Genomic DNA, 21,033 nt, shown 5'->3' with positions numbered 1-21,033 from the left:
AAGGCAAATTTACGTACACGCCTTACTTATTCTAAATACTGTAAGTCAAAATTACTTATTCGCCATTCACTGCATAAACATGCTAAGACATTTTTTTCTTATACGCCTTACTTATTTTAAAAGCTGTAAATAAAAATGACTTATAAATACTTAGTCTATTTTTTATTTTCAGAAGTCCAAAATTACTAATAAAATGATACTTTTCAAACTATAGAATGCCAAATTTACTTAAAGTTAATATGTAGTTATTATATAGGAACACAATATTACTTATACACCAGTCACGAAAAAAACACCAAAATCTTGTCGTTTAAGAAACTGGAATTGAAAAAAGTCAACTATTTTTAAATTTACGTAAGCGCCAAAAAAGTGCTCGTATCGCAATGCTACCCAGACAGATCGACGCAGAATGAAACGCTGATTCCGAATATATAAAAAACCCAAAATACCTATTTTGGCGCTTACGTAATTTTGCCTTTCCAGTGACGATATGTTATGTTGTGTTGTTATATTTACTTAATCTGGTTGTTGAAAGTTAGAAAAAGTGTTGTCATAATTAAAATGTTACTTTCAGTCACCTGTAAATATACTACGCCCCATCAGCAACCCTCGAGTTGTGACTAGATGCATCCTTCCCAGAAATACGTCGACTCCGCGTCAGAAAACACTTGAAAATAACAGACCCAATTTATATAAGAAATACGTGCAGGAACAAAAACGATGGTCTAGGGAGAAAGCTGCAAAACTCAGGCAACTAAAGTCAACTTCTCTAAAGAAAAATAAATTTAAAAGCTCCTCTAAAGTCAATAATACAACTACTATGCAAGAGAATCAAACAGTGTTAGAGGATAATAACAAAAACGCACATGAAACTAACGAGCAAATGCCAGAGTCTAAAGAGGTTAATGTTTCGCTTCTTGATTCCTCTGCCCAGGACACATTGAAGAGTACTGAGGATCCAAATTCGAGTTCTATAACGGTAAGTTTGATGAGTCTAAAGTTGTATAAAAACAACCGAAACGAGTATCTATTCTATTATTTAAAAATATGTCCCTATATTACAGAGTTTATCAATAACATTAAATTAGGATGACGACAATATAGCGATGTAATTTGTATATTATGATTTTATTGTGATGTTATATTGAAATATTGTAACGCAATTTATAGAATGTGTACCTACTTATCGAAATATTTGTTGACGTGTAATATTTATGAATAAATAATGGAATTGAATATTAACATTTTCAATTTTTAGATGACCACGTCTGTTGAATCTGAAAAAGAAGCGGAACCTGAGGAACGTGCAAAAGTAAAACGCTCAAACGTTAGTATCAACTTGGTAAGTGAAACATTTTTAAGTCCTAAAATGAATTACTCCCTGTTTTGAGGATTGGTTTTTAATTTAGTAATTTACAGGTATCTATTGGCGACGGGAACGCTAAAGTGCCATCTAGCCTTCTGAATAGGCTGAACTGGAGTTCCTACACCAACGTGACTAGAAAGCTCCTCTCCGCCGTATTTTCGCGCAAGTATGCAAAATTTATATATTATCATAGCATTTTATGATTTAAAACTTAAACATTAATAGCAAAATACGTGTGTTGACACATTAAGAACCATTGTCGTAATATTTTGCAGTGTCCTCGCCACGCATTCGCTGACTGGCAGACCTTCTCCTGCCTTTCCGGATAAGCCGGCGAAGAAGAAACTTAACTCAGCGATTGTCAACGACATCGTGCAAACCGTAGTCCAGAGATGCAAAGTTGCAGAAAATCTCGTTAGGTACGTTCCCTAGGCCTTTGTTAAGCATGTTATCTCCATCTTTTTCTTATTCAACAAGTGGAAATGTATCATCAAACTAAAATTCACAAGGTCAAGTCAGATTTGCAGGATATTGCTATTTTATTTTAATATTTGTTGGTTTTCTTCCAGGGTCAGCATTACGACCAAATGCGCTGATGAAGCTAAAATGCTTCGCAAAAGAAATCAGCTGAACGAACGACGAGTCCAGAAGCTGGAAAACACCCCGCCATCCGACTCTGACAGCTCTTGAGAGGAATGTTGTTTTTGCTAAGGTAGGTAAAAATAATTACACTCAGAGGTTTTGAGATTATTGTTTTCAAATAGTTTGAAGCAATTCACTGATTGCAACTGTTTATTTTAATGTTGATTTGAGTGTAATAAACAGTTATGTAATTGTAATTTATACTGTTAGTACCTTGTTGTTTATGGTAATTTTTATTTCACAGGTCCTTCCTTTCGTCTTCATTCTCCAGCCCGTGGAATGACACCTGAACAACATCAGAGCACTCAACGAATAAACAGTGTGTTTTATTTTTGTAGTTTAGTAAGTAGTTTTAATTTTAAATCAATGCACTTTCTTTCATTAATTGTCTTTTTATTGTCATGTAATTTTTATGTAAGTACTTAATATAAATATTTTGTGAGAAAAGTTCCTTTTTTTACTTTTGACTTCATTTTATAAGATATTGATAATCTTTAAGGAATATGACAACATTTCATAAATTATACCGAGGTACTATATACGCCGTTTCGTTTTCTGTTGTATTCCTGGCGATACACAATTTATACTTACACAAAAGGGATAGGTAGTAAGAAATCACTGTCATAAAGGTTAATACAAATAAAAAAAACTAAAACTGGTTAATAATGCATTTATTCGTGTGCGTAAGTTATAATGTTTTACGATCATAATTAGAGTAGTATCAGTACAGTCCGCCAAAAATACGCATTCAAAATTTAGTTCTACATAATATAATGTTAGCGATATCGTAACGAAAACCTTGAGGGATGATTCAGACCAGTATTCTGAGTAGTTATCAAGTGGATTTTTCTGTCGCTAAAGTATTGAACTGAAAATAATTTAAAAATACTCTTAAATTTTCTTGGATTTTCCGACGGGAAATTCCACGGGGAATTCATGATCAACTCAGAGTCATGGTCAGAATCATCCTCCTCAGTATTTGTTACGGTTTCACTAACACCCATACGCACTTCTATGGCTACCTATACATACTTACTTGTATGAGGCGAAAGTGACATCGTAACGAATACTGAAAGGGGTTATTCAGCTCATTATTCTGAGTTATTGTGTTTTTTTTTGACGTGACTTATTGTAGATTTGCCGCAGGTGGCATTAACTACTTGGCCGTACAAATGGGGAGTGCTGGAGGCTCTCACCCGGTACAACATTTAAGACAACAGGCCTGAGGGTGCCCAGTTGGGCGTCATCTGTGAGGAATAACTATTTGAAAGAATGAATCGACGCAAGTGGGTCAATAGCGATAAGCGCTGATTGAGGGAAGTCGTCGACCACGCCGGCGGGGTCGGTATCGGGTCCTAAAGTGTTTGTTGTCACGAGCTGCACGTCTCACGATTGGCTGCCTCTATGGCTAGAGTAAACGGGTCGTCGGGATCGTATATTACGTCTTTCGGACGCCGATACTTTTCAGTACCGTCTCTAAGCGGGATGTATTCGGAAGCCGCAACTACCAGGGGATTTGGGTGGTGCGGAGCAGAATCGAAAAAACGTTTTGCAGCTAATTTGAGCCATTGGGCACTGGTTGGCAGACCTAGGTCAATGTGCAGATTTCCCGTGGCTTTCGCACGAAACGATTTTGTATTACCTGTAGACGGTGAATTTGAGAGGGACTCGCTTGAGCGAACACTACCCCTGCATAGGTCATGACCGGACGGATGCTAGTCGTATAGATTTTTACCTTATTCCTAAGGGACAATTTACTACGCTTATTAAGGAGACAATGAAGATGGCCCATTATCTGTGAAGTCACCGTTAAATTCGACGAGGCCAGTGAGCGCTCATACGCGGCGGTGTTGAACACAAACCCCGATTCGCCGCCGCAAGCGCCCGCGTCCGTCCCTCCGAACGACGCCCGCACCGTCGCCGAAGCCGGTCCGACTCCAGCCGCCGCTCGCCCCAGCGAGCAAGACGATTCCGCCCATCATGGAGGACCAGCTGCCCGACTAGCCGCACCACTTCCGCAAGCTGCGAGAGGTGCTCGGCCACGTCCCCAACGCGCGCCCGTACGGGAAGGGCGTCCGGTTCATGGCGAAGACCATCGAAGAGTTCCGGCTTTACCAACGCTACTTTGCCGGCCTGGAAAACGCGACTGGACTCTCCTGGTTTGCCTACGCCCCCCCGGCGGAGCGCATCTTAAAGCTGGCCATCAAAGGCCAACCGGCGGACACCAACACCGCCGAACTGGAGCAGACCTATCTACGACCCCTAGTACATCCGCCCCATCCAAGGCAGAGTGGGTTGCATCTTCTTTGCGGAGATCCGAAAAACCATGGGGTTCCAAGCCATCTACGGCACCACCGAGCTCCTCTGCATGCCCGGTGTCAAGATTGAAGCATGGAGGGAGGACACCGCGTCAAGGAACAATTGTTCCGAACACTTGAACACTAACTTGTACAAGAGGAACTTGCTGGAGCAAAAACGCTGGAATAGGGAGAAAGCTGCTAAATAGAAACTATTCTTATCTTATCTTATCTAGCCTAAAATGTCCCACTGCTGGACAAAATTGAGACTATTAAAATCTGAATAAACTTCTGCAGTGGACAAGAAGTCCCGTAAAGTTAACATGAAGTCTTTACGAGAGACACAATGCGAGTTTAAGGTTATAAAAAAGCTGATCTTCTTTTGAGAGTTTCGAGAATTAAATGAAACTTGACGAACTAACACCAAAACCTGAAGCGCCGGTTGATATTTCCCTTCTTAAGACACTAAGTAATCGAAGTATAATGGAAATGCGAATACGAGTTGCGTCACGGTAAGTTTAGATGTGTGTATAATGATATAAAACAAGTGAGGACGAGGGTTGTTTTCTATTGAAATATTATATTAATATATTTTGATTTTTATACGACATCTGATGATTCTGGTAAAGAAATCGAACCTGAAGGAAATACAAAAGAAAGAGGCAACATTGACTTGATAAGTGAAACATTTAAGCCTTAAATTGATTATCCGGCGTTTTGAAGTTTGGTTTCTAGTTAAGTAATTAATCTAAACTATCCTGAAAAAGAAACCGATTCCGACGAAAACACGAATGTTAAGCGCAACAACATTTGCATTGATTTGGTAAGTGAAAAACTTACTCCTTAAATTGTTTTTTTCGCTGTTTGAGAGTTGATTTTAATTTAGTAATTTACAGGTGGCTATTGGAGACGGGAACGCCAGAGTACTATCCACCCTACTAAAGAAGATGAACTTGAGTTCTAAAACAAACGCGACAAGAAAGCATTTAACAACAGCAATAGTATTTTTGCACAAGTATGTATCTGAACAAATCTGATACATTTTAATATTAATTTCGAAATAAGTACATATAAAATACCTTGTAATATTCCACAGGGTCCTCGCTACGCTTTCCCTGACTGGTAGAACTTCTACAGCCTTTCCTAATAAATAGGCAAAAACAAGATTGAACTCGGCGATGGTCAACGATATCGTGCAAACAATTGTACAAAGATGCAAAGATGCGGAAAATCTCGTTAGGTAAGTAAGTTGTCTAGGCTTTTGTTAAGCATAATATCTTCATATTTTTCTATAACAAAATCAAGTTTGATTGGCACGATCTTGCTATTCCATAATAAAATTAATTGGTTTTCCTCCAAGGTTAGTATTACGACAAGGTGCGCCGATAAAGTGAAAACGAATTTGGAGTTTGTATGGAAATACTGTCCTGTGACGTCATCAACAAAAGCGGTCACACGTCGTAGGTACTCATTGTATCTTAATTCATAAATTAATTTCGAAAATACATCCAAATGTAAAATGAGATTGATTTATGATCGTCTTAGTCTGGGTTTTAATTTATCTTTGACCCAATCATATCTTTGAATCAATCAAATCAAAATCAAAATACCAATTGGCTAATGTGAGCCTACTATATAATACTATGTATTATCGCAGCTTAAGAGTGCTTAAATCTGCCAGTTTCTAGATATTAACGTACAGATTCTAGAAATTACCTACTTTCTAGGTAGGTACCTACTTATAATAAATTATTTGTCTGTAAAAATCGTCGTACTTGGCGCACCAAACCATATCAAGAGATTGTAGAAGATCACAAAAAGATCAGGCTTGTTTTCTAAACATTAAACTTAAGTTATAGGCACCACTAAACCCGCCACCCGCCGGCGACAGCTGAGCCAGATTTGTTACTTTACGTTAAAAATATTGTCATCGAAAAATGACTAGGCACTTAAAACATTATTAAATACTTAAATAAGTAAGAAGTTAAATTACTTACTTACTCGAAATATAGTTTTTCATTTTTGCATATTTTAACCAGTCTGAGTCTGAAAAAATCATTGTAAGAAACGAATTCGGTACCTTGAAACTGACGACTACCTTCTTATAAAGAAAACGTCTTATTTGGTGAGGCAGGTATCCATAAGTTGTTCAATTTCCTACCTACCTTCCTCTTACATACAGTAACAAATTATTTAAATAAAATATTAAACAGACAGGTTCATATCATAGTAGTGTGTTTGCAATTACTTACTATTGAACATAATTATTTTTATCCATGAAAGTGTGTCTGTCGCCTTTGGAAACGAAATGAGTTTACATACAATTAAAGGTATATTTCAAGTCTTATAGAAAACTGTAAGTAGTAAAGTAAGTGCATAATGAGTAGGTATTTCATTATAATATATTATTGATTTTCTTTATTGTTTCACAAAACGATTTTCCTTCTTTGAATCAAGTTCGATATTTTATTTGTAAATTGCTTTTAGACAGATTTTAGAAAAATGCCATGTGGTTTTTTGGTTTTCAATACAGTGTACGACCGTAATTATTGTTGTTACCCAGTAATATTACAATTAAAGGAATACAATCAAAGCCGACACTTTATCTTTTCAGCGAAAAGCTTCTTGGAATCGCGTTCGGGTAGGGTATTCAGGTATAAACATACTGAACAGCACTAATTTATTATACTTCCTTTTACTGACCTTTTGTTTAACGAAAGATAACGAGTCGGCTCCTATTGTATTCCTGTAGGTACACAATACACAAAAGAGCAAGTAACAGATTATCGTCATAAACGTTTTATTCAAAGAATTCTGAAAGCAATAAACCGAAGGAACTCCGTATTAGGTATAAAAAAGTTAATTTTTATTCCGAAATGAAATGCTGCTAGAAATGCCAATTTGATGCTACCCGAAACACTCCTATAAAGGATGTTAGAGACATCGTAACGAAAACTTTAAGGGATGACTCAGACCATTAAGCTGAGTTCATTCCAAGTAAAATAAACACATAATTTTCATGAATTTTTGGACGGAAAATCATGGTCTAAATCGTCCCCCTCAGTATTCGTTACGATGTTACTAACACCAATACATACTCGTATGGCTACCTGTATGTACTTGTATGGTATGTAGTGAAAGTTTATGAAAAACGTAAACGGTAGATTTACAAATCATCCCTGCCAAACTTATGAAGTTTGATGGCGAGTAGCGCTCATATATTTATATCTTAATAAGTGACATGGTTACGAATACTGAAAGTAAAAATATTAAAGAAATATTAAAAATATTTAATTCGGAAACTAGTCCACATTATGTTAGTTACAAATATTTGAATAATCTTAGATTTTAGCTTACAATTCAGATGAAGTTCACCTTAATTATAGAAAACAACAATTTACACAATTTGAATCTAACAGCACGTCTAATATTACAAAGCGTTTCGAAACGTTGGGCATTTTCGCAAATTTTAAGATTTTGAAAAGAAAAATAATAATGTGTGTAGTTTTATGTCACGAATGGAATGGAATTTGACATAGCAAAAGTGTAAAATTAAAAATAATTGGAAAAAAGTTGCGATGGAAAATTCCACTTGATATTAACACAGAATCATGAGCTGAATCATCCCCCTCAGTATTCGTTACGATGTCACTAACAACCTGTATAAATGGTGTACTTACATAACAGGAACAGCCCCTCTACATATATCCCAGTGCTGGGCATACGTAGGATACCTCAATCAAAGGTAAATATATTTAACTAAAATCAAATTCAGTGTAATTTTTTCAGAAATCAAATCAAAAACCAAAGCTTACATTGTATTCTTGAATGACACTACTTGACCATATTGTTTAGTCGTAGCTAACTGATGTACTTATAACAGTGCCGCGATTTATTGTTTCAATAGAAACTGTGAGAATAATCGCCATAAATTAAATCTCTGTTGTTATTATTACATAATTAATCGATATTTATCGTTACAAATCTAAATCCATCTTAGTATTATTTACACATTAGTTAAAACTTTAAATAAGCAGGTTCGTTGCTGAATAGTATACCTAATACGTATAATGGAAACTATAGTAATCCGCCCAGAAATAAAAAGACGTCGAAATAAAAGAAAAATGCACACGATAATTTAACTTTCTATTAGATGCCGAGTGTTATTCTACACTCAGATAATAAAATGTATGGTATTTCTAAGAATACCCTACTTTATCGCCGCGTCAGCGTTAAGACCCATAAATAAATTCATGTACAACATGTCAATCATAATTATTGCTAACTTCTTTAATATTCGGGATGATGAAAATGTCGGCACGATTAGCGTGGCAAATTTTGTTACAATTAATTATGCAATCGTAGCTTTCTTGGTCTGATAGAAACCGTGATAGAAAGCTTCACAGATTATCCTTTTTTTCAAAAATCTTAAAATTTGTGTAAATGCTCAATATTTCGAAACGCTTTAACTATTTGACGTGCTGTTCGATTCAAATTGTGTAAAATTTTGTTGTCTATAAAATAGGGGTAGATTTGAAGTTTCAAATCTGCATATTGGAAATTCATTAAGCTTAGTAAAACTGTATATATGGATTATATTAAATTGAGTATTTATTAATATATGTATGTATAGTATAGAGTATTTATTATAATATTAACTTTAGTTTTACTTTTAGGTATTTATTTATTTTTTTTTTTGTTGCACCATCCCGCATCCAAGTTGTAAATGTTTGTTTCCTTTTGTTGGTTGCCTGGAAGAAATTGCTCTAGAGCAATAAGGCCGCCCAAATTGTACTGTATTCATGTGTTGTCTGATTGTTGAAATTCTAGTTCTGTGCAATAAAGTATATTTGATTTGATTTGATTTGATTTAATTTCGTAAAATCAATTTCAGAATTCTTTTTATATTGCCTTTTACGTTTCTTGAAAAATGCCATGTGTACATTTTAGATTTTCAATAAGTTTTACAACATAATCTGTTTTAACCTTAAACGTATTGTAAAGTATAGCTACCTACAGGAATACAATAGGAGCTGGCTCCTTATCTTTTATAAAACAAAAGGGCAGTAATATTTTTAACAAAAACTAAGGTATCTAGCAAGTTAACAATGATGTTGAAAGCGATTAGTGTTCTTCAATGTGTGTGTACCTGAAATACAATAGAAAAATTAAAGGGATGTCTTAAACCAGGATAAAAGAGTGGGAGGTAACTTGGTTAGGAATGAGACAGATATGTAAATACAATCAGTGTATCTCAGTGCTCCGTTGTGGCAAGTCGTCTACATCAACACAGATCTAACAATTAAAAAGTTCAATAGTTTGAAGTGAAACCTTTGCCGATAATAACTATCTGTGAGTATACCGAAATACATCCTTTTCGTTTAAAATATTTTAAAATCCCTTTGTTATACAAGAATTTTACGGTGTTTTGAAATGTTAGATATTAGGTATAGCAAATTTGGCTAAAAATATAAGTATCTATTTTGTTGTTATACAGTTCGCAATGGCACTTTTTCATTTCTTAAACACATCGAAAAAAGACGCCGCCGCCGCCGCCGCCGAGGATCTGCTAGAAATTCGGAACAAACTTAGAGAGAATCGTTTGTCTGGTGGTAAGTGTTTAGTTAAAATGTATTTCATCTGGAATTATTACGTTGTGTTTATGTAGAAGTTATTCGGGTTGCTAATGGTGTTGTTTATCATTGTAGAAAATGGACATGAACTGACTAATGATGTCTCCGGCAAGAGCGACGATACCGAACTAGCTGCACTTCCATTTGATGATCGTTTCGTAACAGTAAGTTTTAATTCTAAGTGTGGATCATATTTAACTGATATCACGTGGTAATTATAAGCTTGCCGCCTATTACATGGCTGTGAAACAAAGCCGGGAAAGAGTGGGCGTGCATACTATACACCTCTGCCTTTCCCTTTGGGAATTCCGGCGTGATGCTCTGTTATTTTGTGTTGTTATATTTACTTAATGAGGTTGTTAAAAGTTACAAAAAGTGTTGTCATAATTAATATTTTACTTTCAGTCACCTGTAAATATACTACGCCCCGTCAGCACCTCTCGAGTTGTGACTAGATGCACTCTTCCCAGGAATACGTTGACTCTGCGTCAGGAGAAACTTGAAAATTGCAAATTGGAGAAAGCTGCAAAACTCAGGCAATTAAAGTCAACTTCTGTAAAGAAAAATAAAGAAAAAAGCTCCTCTAAAGTGAACATGAAGTCCATACAAGAAATTCAAACAGTGCTAGAGCATAACAATAAAAAAGCACATGAAACTAACGAGCAAATGTCAGAGTCTAAAGAGGTTGATGTTTCGCTTCGTGAGTCCTCTGCCGAGGACATATTGAAGAGTAATGAGATTTCAAATTCGAGTAGTATAACGGTAAGTTTGATGAGTCTAAAATTGTATAAAAACAACCAAAACGAGTATCTATTCTGTTATTTGAAAATATAAGTAAGTACCTATGATTATTAACATTTTTCAATTTTTAGATGGCCACGTCTGATATATCTGAAAATGAAACGGAGGAACGAACTAAAGTAAAACGCAAAAACATAACAATCGACTTGGTAAGTGAATCATTTTTTCTAAAATATATTATTCCCTGTTTTGAGGATTGGTTTTTAATTTAGTAATTTACAGGTATCTATTGGCGACGGGAACGCCAAAGTGCCATCTAGGCTTCTGGATAGGCTGAACTGGAGTTCCTACACCAATGTGACTAGAAAGCTCCTCACCGCCGTATTTTCTCGCAAGTATGGAAAATTAATATTTTATCATAGCATTTTATGATTTAAAACTTAAACATTAATAGCAAAATACGTGTGTTGACACATTAAGAACCTTTGTCGTAATATTTTACAGTGTCCTCGCCACGCATTCGCTGACTGGCAGACCTTCTCCTGCCTTTCCTGATAAGCCGGCGAAGAAAAAACTTAACTCGGCGATTGTCAACGACATCGTACAAACCGTTGTTCAGAGATGTAAAGTTTCAGAAAGACTTGTTAGGTACGTTCCCTAGGCCTTTGTTAAGCATGTTATCTCCATCTTTTTCTTATTCAACAAGTGGAAATCTATCATCAAACTAAAATTCACAAGGTCAAGGCTGATTTGCACAATATTGCTATTTCATGTTAATATTTGTTGGTTTTCTTCCAGGGTCAGCATTACGACCAAATGCGCTGATGAAGCTAAAATGCTTCGCAATAGAAATCTGCTGAACAAACGACGAGTCTCGAAGCTGGAAAATACCCCGCCATCCGACTCTGACAGCCCTTGAGAGAAACGTTGTCTTTGCTAAGGTGGGTAAAAATAATTATACTCAGAGGTTTTGAGATTTGAGATTATTGTTTTTAAATAAGTAGTTTGAAGCAATTTACTGATTGCAACTGTTTATTTTAACGTTGTTTTGGGTGTAATAAATAGTTACGAGTATGTAATTGTAATGTATATTGTTAGTACCATGTTGTTTATGATATTTTTTATTTCACAGGTCCTTTCATCTTTATTTTCCAGGTCGTGGAATGACACCTACACAACATCTGAGTACTCGCTGAATTAACAGTGTGTTTTTGTAGTTTAATAAGTAGTTTTAATTTTAAAACAAAGTACTTTCTTTTATATATTGTCTTTTCAATTTAATGTATTTTTAATGTACTTAATATAGATATTTTGTGAGAAAAGTCCTTTTTTTATTTTTGAACTCATTTTATAGGATATTGATAATCTTTTGAAATATGACAACATTACATAAATTATATCGAGGTACTATATACGCCGTTTCTTTTTCTGTTGTATTCCTGGAGTTACCCAATTTATTTACAAAAGGGATATATAGTAAGAAATTACTGTCATAAAGCTTAATACAAATAAAAAAATATCTTAAACTGGTTAATAATGCATTTATTCGTGTTATAATGTTTTACGATCATAATTAGAATAGTATCAGTACACTCCGCCAGAAAAATACGCATACAAAATTTAGTTCTACATAATATTGTGTCAGCGATATCGTAACGAAAACCTTGAGGGATGATTCAGACCAGTATTCTGAGTAGTTATCAAGTGGATTTTTCTGTCGCTAAAGCATGGAACTGAAAAGAATTTAAAAATACTATTAAATTTTCTTTAATTTTCCGACGGGAAATTCCACTTGATGATCAACTCAGAGTCATGGTCAGAATCATCCTCCTCAGTATTTGTTACGGTGTCACTAACACCCATACGCACTTCTATGGCTACCTATACATACTTACTTGTATGAGGCGTAAGTGACATCGTAACGAATACTGAGAGGGGTTATTTAGCTATCAAATGGGATTTTCTATCGCAAAAGTTTAGGATAGACAATAATTTATAAAATCACTAAAAACATGAATTTTGCGACGGAAAATTTCACTTTATATCAACTAAGAGTCATGGTCTTAATTACCCCCTCAGTATTCGTTACGATGTCACTAACAACCTGTATTATCGTGCCTTTAATAGAATTAAATTATATAATAAAAATAAAAACGTTTTCAATACAAATAAACTTTTATTTAATAAATAAAAATTCAAACTTGCAATAATATTTCAATAATAAAAAAACATCCAAATATAAGTTCTAAACCATGATCATCATACAAAAAAAACCGACATACCATAATAAGCCTTTCTTACTAGAAATTTAAACAAGCGGCATTCAAATTCATTAGTCACTCGACTTCAAAATTACTTGTGGCAAGTAATTATAAAGTTTTGACGCCATAGCACAAACATTTTTATGAAAGAGTTTTGCAACGAACCAATTTCAGTTGTAGGTCTCGTCGCCCACTTTCTACTTTGTTCAAGCAATTTGAATGATTTTTCCAAATAGAACAGTTTCAAATACATATTGACAGGATCGTTAGCAGTTGAAGACGTGTGAAGTGTGGCTTACAAGTATCTGAGTTTTAATCTAGTAACTGCTTGAATGCACCACCGTTTTTGTGCAATGAAGACATCATCACTAGTGTGACATTGCCCCCGAACATTATCCTGTAAGTATCTTAAGTAAGATAGACCTAACAAATTCACCGTAAGCCAACATGTTAGTAACAAGTGCGTTGTCAAGAAGTACTTTAGATAATCTCCACAGTGCATATAAAAGCCTACATATTCTCAACATAAACCTTTATAACGTTTATATAAGCTTCTCTTACGTTAAATGAAATGTTCAGCTTCCGATTCATTTATGGCAATGATTTCATTATTTTATTGTAATTTATTTATTTATGTTCTGTATGAAATTTAGTTTGTACTTAACCATTTTATTATTGATAATTTTTCATTAGTTAATCCATTATCATAATCAATGAAGTACATTTCTATTGTAAATATCAAAAACAACTACACTATGGTGAATAGCAACATTGGATATTTTGTAGATTGGGGGATACACTCAGATTATGAGCGAATGTAATTGCTTTGTCTTTTGACAAATATAAATTACGTAATTATCATCGCTGCGGCCTTATTCCCCTAAGCAAATGCCAATGATAATAAGTAATGAGCCATTGCATCGTAAAACGAACTAAGTATCATTATACTTAGTTCGTTTTACGACGGATGTACTTCTGACTACCCCATGGTATTTATGTTATTATGTAGGGATGAGCGGCACGATTAGCGGAGCAAAATTTATTAAAACTTTCAGCTTATCTGGAATACAAATAGATGTGCTGTTAGATCAACCAGAAAAGGCACTTTTTAATTTAAATTGTAAACCAAAACCTAAGATCGGATAAATAGATTTCTTTTTTTTTTACTTTCAGTTATCTAGTAATAGACCAATCACCGTCAGCGTCTCTCCAGTTATAACTGGACGCACCATTTGGAGAAATACTTCGACACCGCGTCAGGGAACAATTGTTCCGAATAGTCCTAACTTGTACAAGAGGAACTTGCAGGAGCAAAAACGCTGGAATAGGGAGAAAGCTGGTAAATTGAGACTATTAAAATCTAAAAATAAATTCCTATGAAGAAACTTCTGCAGTGGACAAGAAGTCCTGTAAACCGATTCAGACAAAAACACGAATGTTAAGCGCAACAACATTTGCGTTGATTTGGTAAGTGAAACACTTACTCCTTAAATTGTTTTATTCGCTGTTTGAGAGTTGATTTTAATTGAGTAATTTACTGGTGGCTATTGGAGACGGGAACGCCAGAGTACTATCCACCCTCCTAAAGAAGATGAACTCGAGTTGTAAAACAAATGCGACAAGGAAGCTTTTAACAACAGCAACAGTATTTTTGCACAAGTATGTTTCTGAACAAATCTGATACATTTTAATATTAATTTCGAAATAAGTACCTATAAAATACCTTGTAACATTTCACAGGGTCCTCGCTACGCTTTTCCTCACTGGCAGAACTTCTACAGCTATTCCTAATAAATAGGCAAAAACAAGATTGAACTCGGCGATGGTCAACGATATCGTGCAAACAATTGTACAAAGATGCAAAGTTGCGGAAAATCTCGTTAGGTAAGTTGTCTAGGTTTTTGTTAAGCATATTATCTTCATATTTTTCTAATAATAAGATCAAGTTTGATTGCTTTTCCTCCAAGGTTAGCATTACGACAAGGTGCGCCGATAAAGTGAAAATGAATTTGGAGTTTGTATGGAAATACTGTCCTGTGACGTCATCAACAAAAGCGGTCCCACGTCGTAGGTACTCATTGTATCTTAATTCATAAATTAAATTCGAAAATACTTCGAAATGTAAAATGAGAATGATTTATGATCGTCTTAGTCTGGCTTACTTATATTTGTAGATTAGTATTTTATAATTTATCTTTGACCCAATCATATCTTTGAATCAATCAAATCAAAATCAAAATACCAATTGGCTAATGTGAGCCTACTTTATAATACTATGTATTATCGCAGCTTAAGAGTGCTTAAATCTGCCAGTTTCTAGATATTAACGTACAGATTCTAGAAATTACCTACTTTCTAGGTAGGTACCTACTTATAATAAATTATTATTTGTCTGTAAAAATCGTCGTACTTGGCGCACCAAACCACATCAAGAGATTGTAGAAGATCACAAAAAGATCAGGCTTGTTTTCTAAACATAAAACTTAAGTTATAGGCACCACTAAATACCCGTCGGCGACAGCTGAGCCAGATTTGTTACTTTACGTTAAAAATATTGTCATCGAAAAATGACTAGGCACTTAAAACATTACTTATTAAATACTTAAATAAGTAAGAAATTAAATTACTCGAAATATAGTTTTATAAATATAGTACATTTCAAGTCTTATAGAAAACTGTAAGTAGTAAAGTAAGTGCATAATGAGTAGGTATTTCATTATAATATATTATTGATTTTCTTTATTGTTTCCCAAAACGATTTTCCTTCTTTGAATCAAGTTCGATATTTTATTTGTAAATTGCTTTTAGACAGATTTTAGAAAATGCCACGTGGTTTTTTGGTTTTCAATACAGTGTACGACCGTAATTATTGTTGTTACCCAGTAATATTACAATTAAAGGAATACAATCGAAGCCGAGACTTTATCTTTTCAGCGAAAAGCTTCTTGGAATCGCGTTCGGGTAGGGTATTCAGGTATAAACATACTGAACAGCACTAATTTATTATACTTCCTTTAACTGACCTTTTGTTTAACGAAAGATAACGAGTCGGCTCCTATTGTATTCCTGTAGGTACACAATACACAAAAGAGCAAGTAAGAGATTATCGTCATAAACCCTATTACAAATAAAAAATCTACACATGGCCTTTTCTTAAAGAATTCTGAAAGCAATAAACTGAAGAAACTTCGTATTAGGTACAAAAAAGTTAATTTTTATTCCGAAATGAAATGCCGCTAGATACCCAATTCGATGCTACCCGAAACACTCCTATAAAGGATGTTAGAGACATCGTAACAAAAACTTTGAGGAATGACTCAGACCATTAATCTGAGTTCATTCCAAGTAAAATAAACACATAATTTTCATGAATTTTTGGACGGAGAATCATGGTCTAAATCATCCCCCTCAGTATTCGTTACGATGTTACTAACACCAATACATACTCGTATGGCTACCTGTATGTACTTGTATGGTATGTAGGAAAGTTTTTTTTAATTTATTTAAATGAAAAACTTAAACGGTAGTTTTACAAATCATCCCCGCCAAACTTATGAAGTTTGATGGCGAGTAGCGCTCATATGTTTATATCTTAATAAGTGACATGGTTACGAATACTGAAAGTAAAAATATTAAAGAAATATTAAAAATATTTAATTCGGAAACTAGTCCACATTATGTTAGTTACAAATATTTGAATAATCTTAGATTTTAGCTTACAATTCAGATGAAGTTCACCTTAATTATAGAAAACAACAATTTACACAATTTGAATCTAACAGCACGTCTAATATTACAAAGCGTTTCAAAACGTTGGGCATTTTCGCAAATTTTAAGATTTTGAAAAGAAAAAGAATAATGTGTGTAGCTTTTTGTCACGAATGGAATGGAATTTGACATCGCAAAAGTGTAGAATTAAAAATAATTGGAAAAAAGTTGCGATGGAAAATTCCACTTGATATTAACACAGAATCATGAGCTGAATCATCCCCCTCAGTATTCGTTACGATGTCACTAACAGCCTGTATAAATGGTGTACTTACATAACAGGAACAGCCCCTCTACATACATCCCAGTGCTGGGCATACGTAGGATACCTCAATCAAAGGTAAGTATATTTAACTAAAATCAAATTCAGTGTGAATTTTTCAGAAATCAAATAGCTAGTAATAATTTCCTTTCAACCAAAGCTTACATTGTATTCTTGAATGACACTACCTGGCCATATTGTTTAGTCGTAGCTTACTGATGTACTTATAACAGTGCCGCGATTTATTGTTTCAATAGAAACTGTGAGGATAATCGCCATAAATTAAATCCTTTTGTTATTATTAGATATACAATCGATATTTATCGTTACAAATCTAAATCCATCTTAGTATTATTTACACATTAGTTAAGACTTTAAAAAAGCAGGTTTGTTGCTGAATAGTAGGTATACCTAATACGTATAATGGAAACTATAGTAATCCGCCCAGAAATAAAAAGACATCGAAATAAAAGAAAAATACTACTTTCTATTAGATGCCGACTGTAATTCTAAACTCAGATATTAAAATGTAAGGTATTTCTAAGAATACCTATATTTTATCGCCGCGGCAGCGTTAAGACCCATAAATAAATTCATATTGTACAACATGTTAATCATAATTATTGCTAACTTCTTTAATATTCGGGATGATGAGAATGTCAGCACGATTAGCGGGGCAAATTTTGTTACAATTAATTATGCAATCGTAGCTTTCTTGGTCTGATAGAACCCGTGATAGAAAGCTTCACAGATCATCTTTTTTTTCAAAAATCTAAATATTTGTGTAAATGCTCATTGTTTCGAAACGCTTTAAATATTTGACGTGCTTTAGATTCAAATTGTGTAAAATTTTGTTGTCTATAAAGCCCTATTTTTGTTGTTTTGAAGTTTCAAATCTGCATATCAGAAATACGTTAAACTTAGTAAAACTTTAATTTCGTAAAATTAATTTCAGAATTCAATTTGTACATTACCTTTTTGTTTATTGAAAAATGCCACCTGTTCATTTTAGATTTTCAATAAGTTTTACAACATAATCTCTGTTTTAACCTTAAACGCATTGTAAAGAATAGCTACCTACAGGAATACAATAGAGCAGGCTTCTTATCTTTTATAAAACAAAAGGGCAGTTATATTTTTCACAGAAACTAAGGTATGTAGCAAGTTAACAATGATGTTGAAAGCGATTAATGTTCTTCAATGTGTTTGTACCTGAATAACAATAGAAGAATATTAGGGATGTCTTGGACCAGGATAAAAGGGTGGGAGAAAAAAGGGTGGGAGGTAACTTCGTTAGACATGTTTGAGATGTGTAAGTACAATCAGTGTACCTCAGTGCTCCGTTGTGGCAAGTCGTCTACATCAACACAAATCTAACAATTAAAATACTCAATAGTTTGAAGTGAAACCTTTGCCGATAATAACTATCTGTGAGTATACCGAAGTACTTCCTTTTCTTTTAAAATATTTTAACATCTCATTGTTATGTGTTTTAAAATGTTAGATATTCGGTATAGCAAATTTGATAAAAAGTATAAGTAGTTATCTATTTTGTTTTTGTACAGTTCGCAATGGCACTTTTCCATTTGACAAATAATTTGAAGAAAGACGCCGCTGTCGCCCCCGCCGAGGATCAGCTAGAAATTCGGAATAAATTTAAAGAGACTCGTTTGTCTGGTGGTAAGTGTTAATTTTTTTTTTCTGGAATTATTTCGTTGTGTATATGTAGAAGTTATTCGGGATGCTAATGGTCTTGTATATCATTTTAGCAAATAAACCTGAACTGACGTATGATGTCTCCAGCAGCAGCGACGACACCGAACTAGCTGCACTTCATTTCGTAACAGTAAGTTTTAAATCTATGTGTTCAAATGATGGTATTTTTATGAGTTTGAATTAATCTCTGGATTATATTTAACTGATATCACGTGGTGTCCAGTATTTGTGCCCGATTAATGACAATCAACTTGCCGCCTTTTACATGGCTGTGATACAAAGCCGGGAAAGAGTGGGCGTGCATAATATACACCTCTGCCTTTCCCTTTGGGCATTTCGGCGTGATGCTAAATTATGTTGGGTTTTTATATTTACTTAATCTGGTTGTTGAAAGTTAGAAAAATTGTTGTTATAATTAAAATGTTACTTTCAGTCACCTGTAAAAATATTACGCCCCACCAACAACCCTCGAGTTGAGACTAGATGCATCCTTCCCGGAAATACGTCGACTCCGCGTCAGGAAACACTTGAAAATAACAGACCCAATTTGTACAAGAGATACCTGCAGGAACAAAAACGATGGTCTATGGAGAAAGCTGCAAAACTCAGGCAACTAAAGTCAACTTCTCTAAAGAAAAATAAATTTAAAAGCTCCTCTAAAGTCAATAATACAACTACTATGCAAGAGAATCAAACAGTGTTAGAGGATAATAACAGAAAAGCACATGAAACTAACGAGCAAATGCCAGAGTCTAAAGAGGTTGATGTTTCGCTTCGTGATTCCTCTGCCCAGGACACATTGAAGAGTAATGAGGATCCAAATTCGTGTTGTAAAACGGTAAGCTTAAGGAGTCTAAAGTTGTATAAAAACAACCGAAACGAGTATCTGTTATTGAAATATATAAGTACCTATATTAACATTTTTCAATTTTTAGATTACCACGTCTATTGAATCTGAAAAAGAAGCGGAACCTGAGGAACGTTCAAAAGTAAAACGCACAAACGTTAGTACCGACTTGGTAAGTGAAACATTCTTAAAGTCCTAAAATGAATTATTATTCCCTGTTTTGAGGATTCGTTTTTAGATTAGTAATTTACAGGTACCTATTGGAGACGGGAACGCCAAAGTGCCATCAAGCCTGCTGAATAGGCTGAACTGGAGTTCCTACACCAATGTGACTAGAAAGCTCCTCACCGCCGTATTTTCGCGCAAGTATGCATAATTAATATATTATCATAGCATTTTATGATTTAAAACTTAAACGTTAATAGTAGAATACGTGTGTTGACATATTAAGAACCTTTGTCGTAAATTTTTTTCAGTGTCCTCGCCACGCATTCTCTGACTGGCAGACCTTCTCCAGCCTTTCCTGATAAGCCGGCGAAAAAGAAACTAAACTCGGCGATTGTCAACGACATAGTACAAACCGTAGTTCAGAGATGCAATGTTGCAGAAAATCTCGTTAGGTACGTTCCCTAGGCCTTTGTTAAGCATGTTATCTCCATATTTTTCTTATTCAACAAGTGGAAATCTATCATGCAACTAAAATTCACAAGGTCAATGCAGATTTACACGATATTGCTATTGTATTTTAATATTTGTTGGTTTTCTTCCAGAGTCAGCATAACGACCAAATGCGCCGATGAAGCTAAAATGCTTCGCATTAGAAATCAGCCGAACAAACGGCGAGTCTAGAAAGCTGGAAAACACCCCGCCATCCGACTCTGACAGCTCTTGAGAGAAACGTTATTTTTGCTGAGGTGGGTAAAAATGATTATACTCAGAGGTTTTGAGATTATTGTTTCCAAATAGTTTGAAGCAATTCACTGATTGTAACTATTTATTTTAACGTTGTTTTGAGTGTTATAAACAGTTATGTAATGGTATTGTATACTGTTTTTATTTTACAGGTCCTTTCATCATCATTATCCAGCTCGTGGAACCTACACAACATCAGAGTACTCAACGAATAAACTACTTTGCCAGAGTCTCAAACAGTGTTGGAGGATAATAATAAAAACGCACATGCAACTAAGAAGCAAATGCCAAAGTCTAAAATGGTTGCTAGAAATTCGGAACAAGCTTAGAGAAAATGGTTTGTCTGATGGTAAGTGTTTATTAAAATGTATTTCATCTAGCAATATTTCGTTGTGTTTATGTAGAAGTTATTCGGGTTGCTAATGGTGTTGTATATCATTGTAGAAAATGGACATGAACTGACTAATGTTGTCTCCAGGAACAGCGACGACACCGAACTAGCTGCACTTTAATTTGATGATCGTTTCGTAACAGTAAGTTTTAATTCTAAGTGTGGATCATATTTAACTGATATCACGTGGTGTCCAG

General features: G+C 34.6%; 1 protein-coding gene across 1 annotated transcript; it reads left to right on the top strand.

The window, feature by feature from the left end:
- Window positions 1–820: 820 nt before the first annotated feature.
- On the top strand, window positions 821–2,056 carry LOC126373705 (protein insensitive-like). The gene is made up of 5 exons (XM_050019938.1): window positions 821–979; window positions 1,259–1,342; window positions 1,420–1,532; window positions 1,642–1,785; window positions 1,936–2,056. The coding sequence occupies exons 1-5, from the start codon at window positions 821–823 to the stop codon at window positions 2,054–2,056; spliced, it is 621 nt and encodes a 206-aa protein (XP_049875895.1).
- The last annotated feature ends 18,977 nt before the right edge of the window (window positions 2,057–21,033 follow it).

The sequence above is a fragment of the Pectinophora gossypiella genome, chromosome 16, assembly GCF_024362695.1.
Source record: "Pectinophora gossypiella chromosome 16, ilPecGoss1.1, whole genome shotgun sequence".
NCBI classification, from domain to species: Eukaryota; Metazoa; Arthropoda; class Insecta; order Lepidoptera; family Gelechiidae; genus Pectinophora; species Pectinophora gossypiella.
Note: the sequence above shows the minus strand (reverse complement) of the source record. Positions and strands in the feature narration are given on the sequence as shown.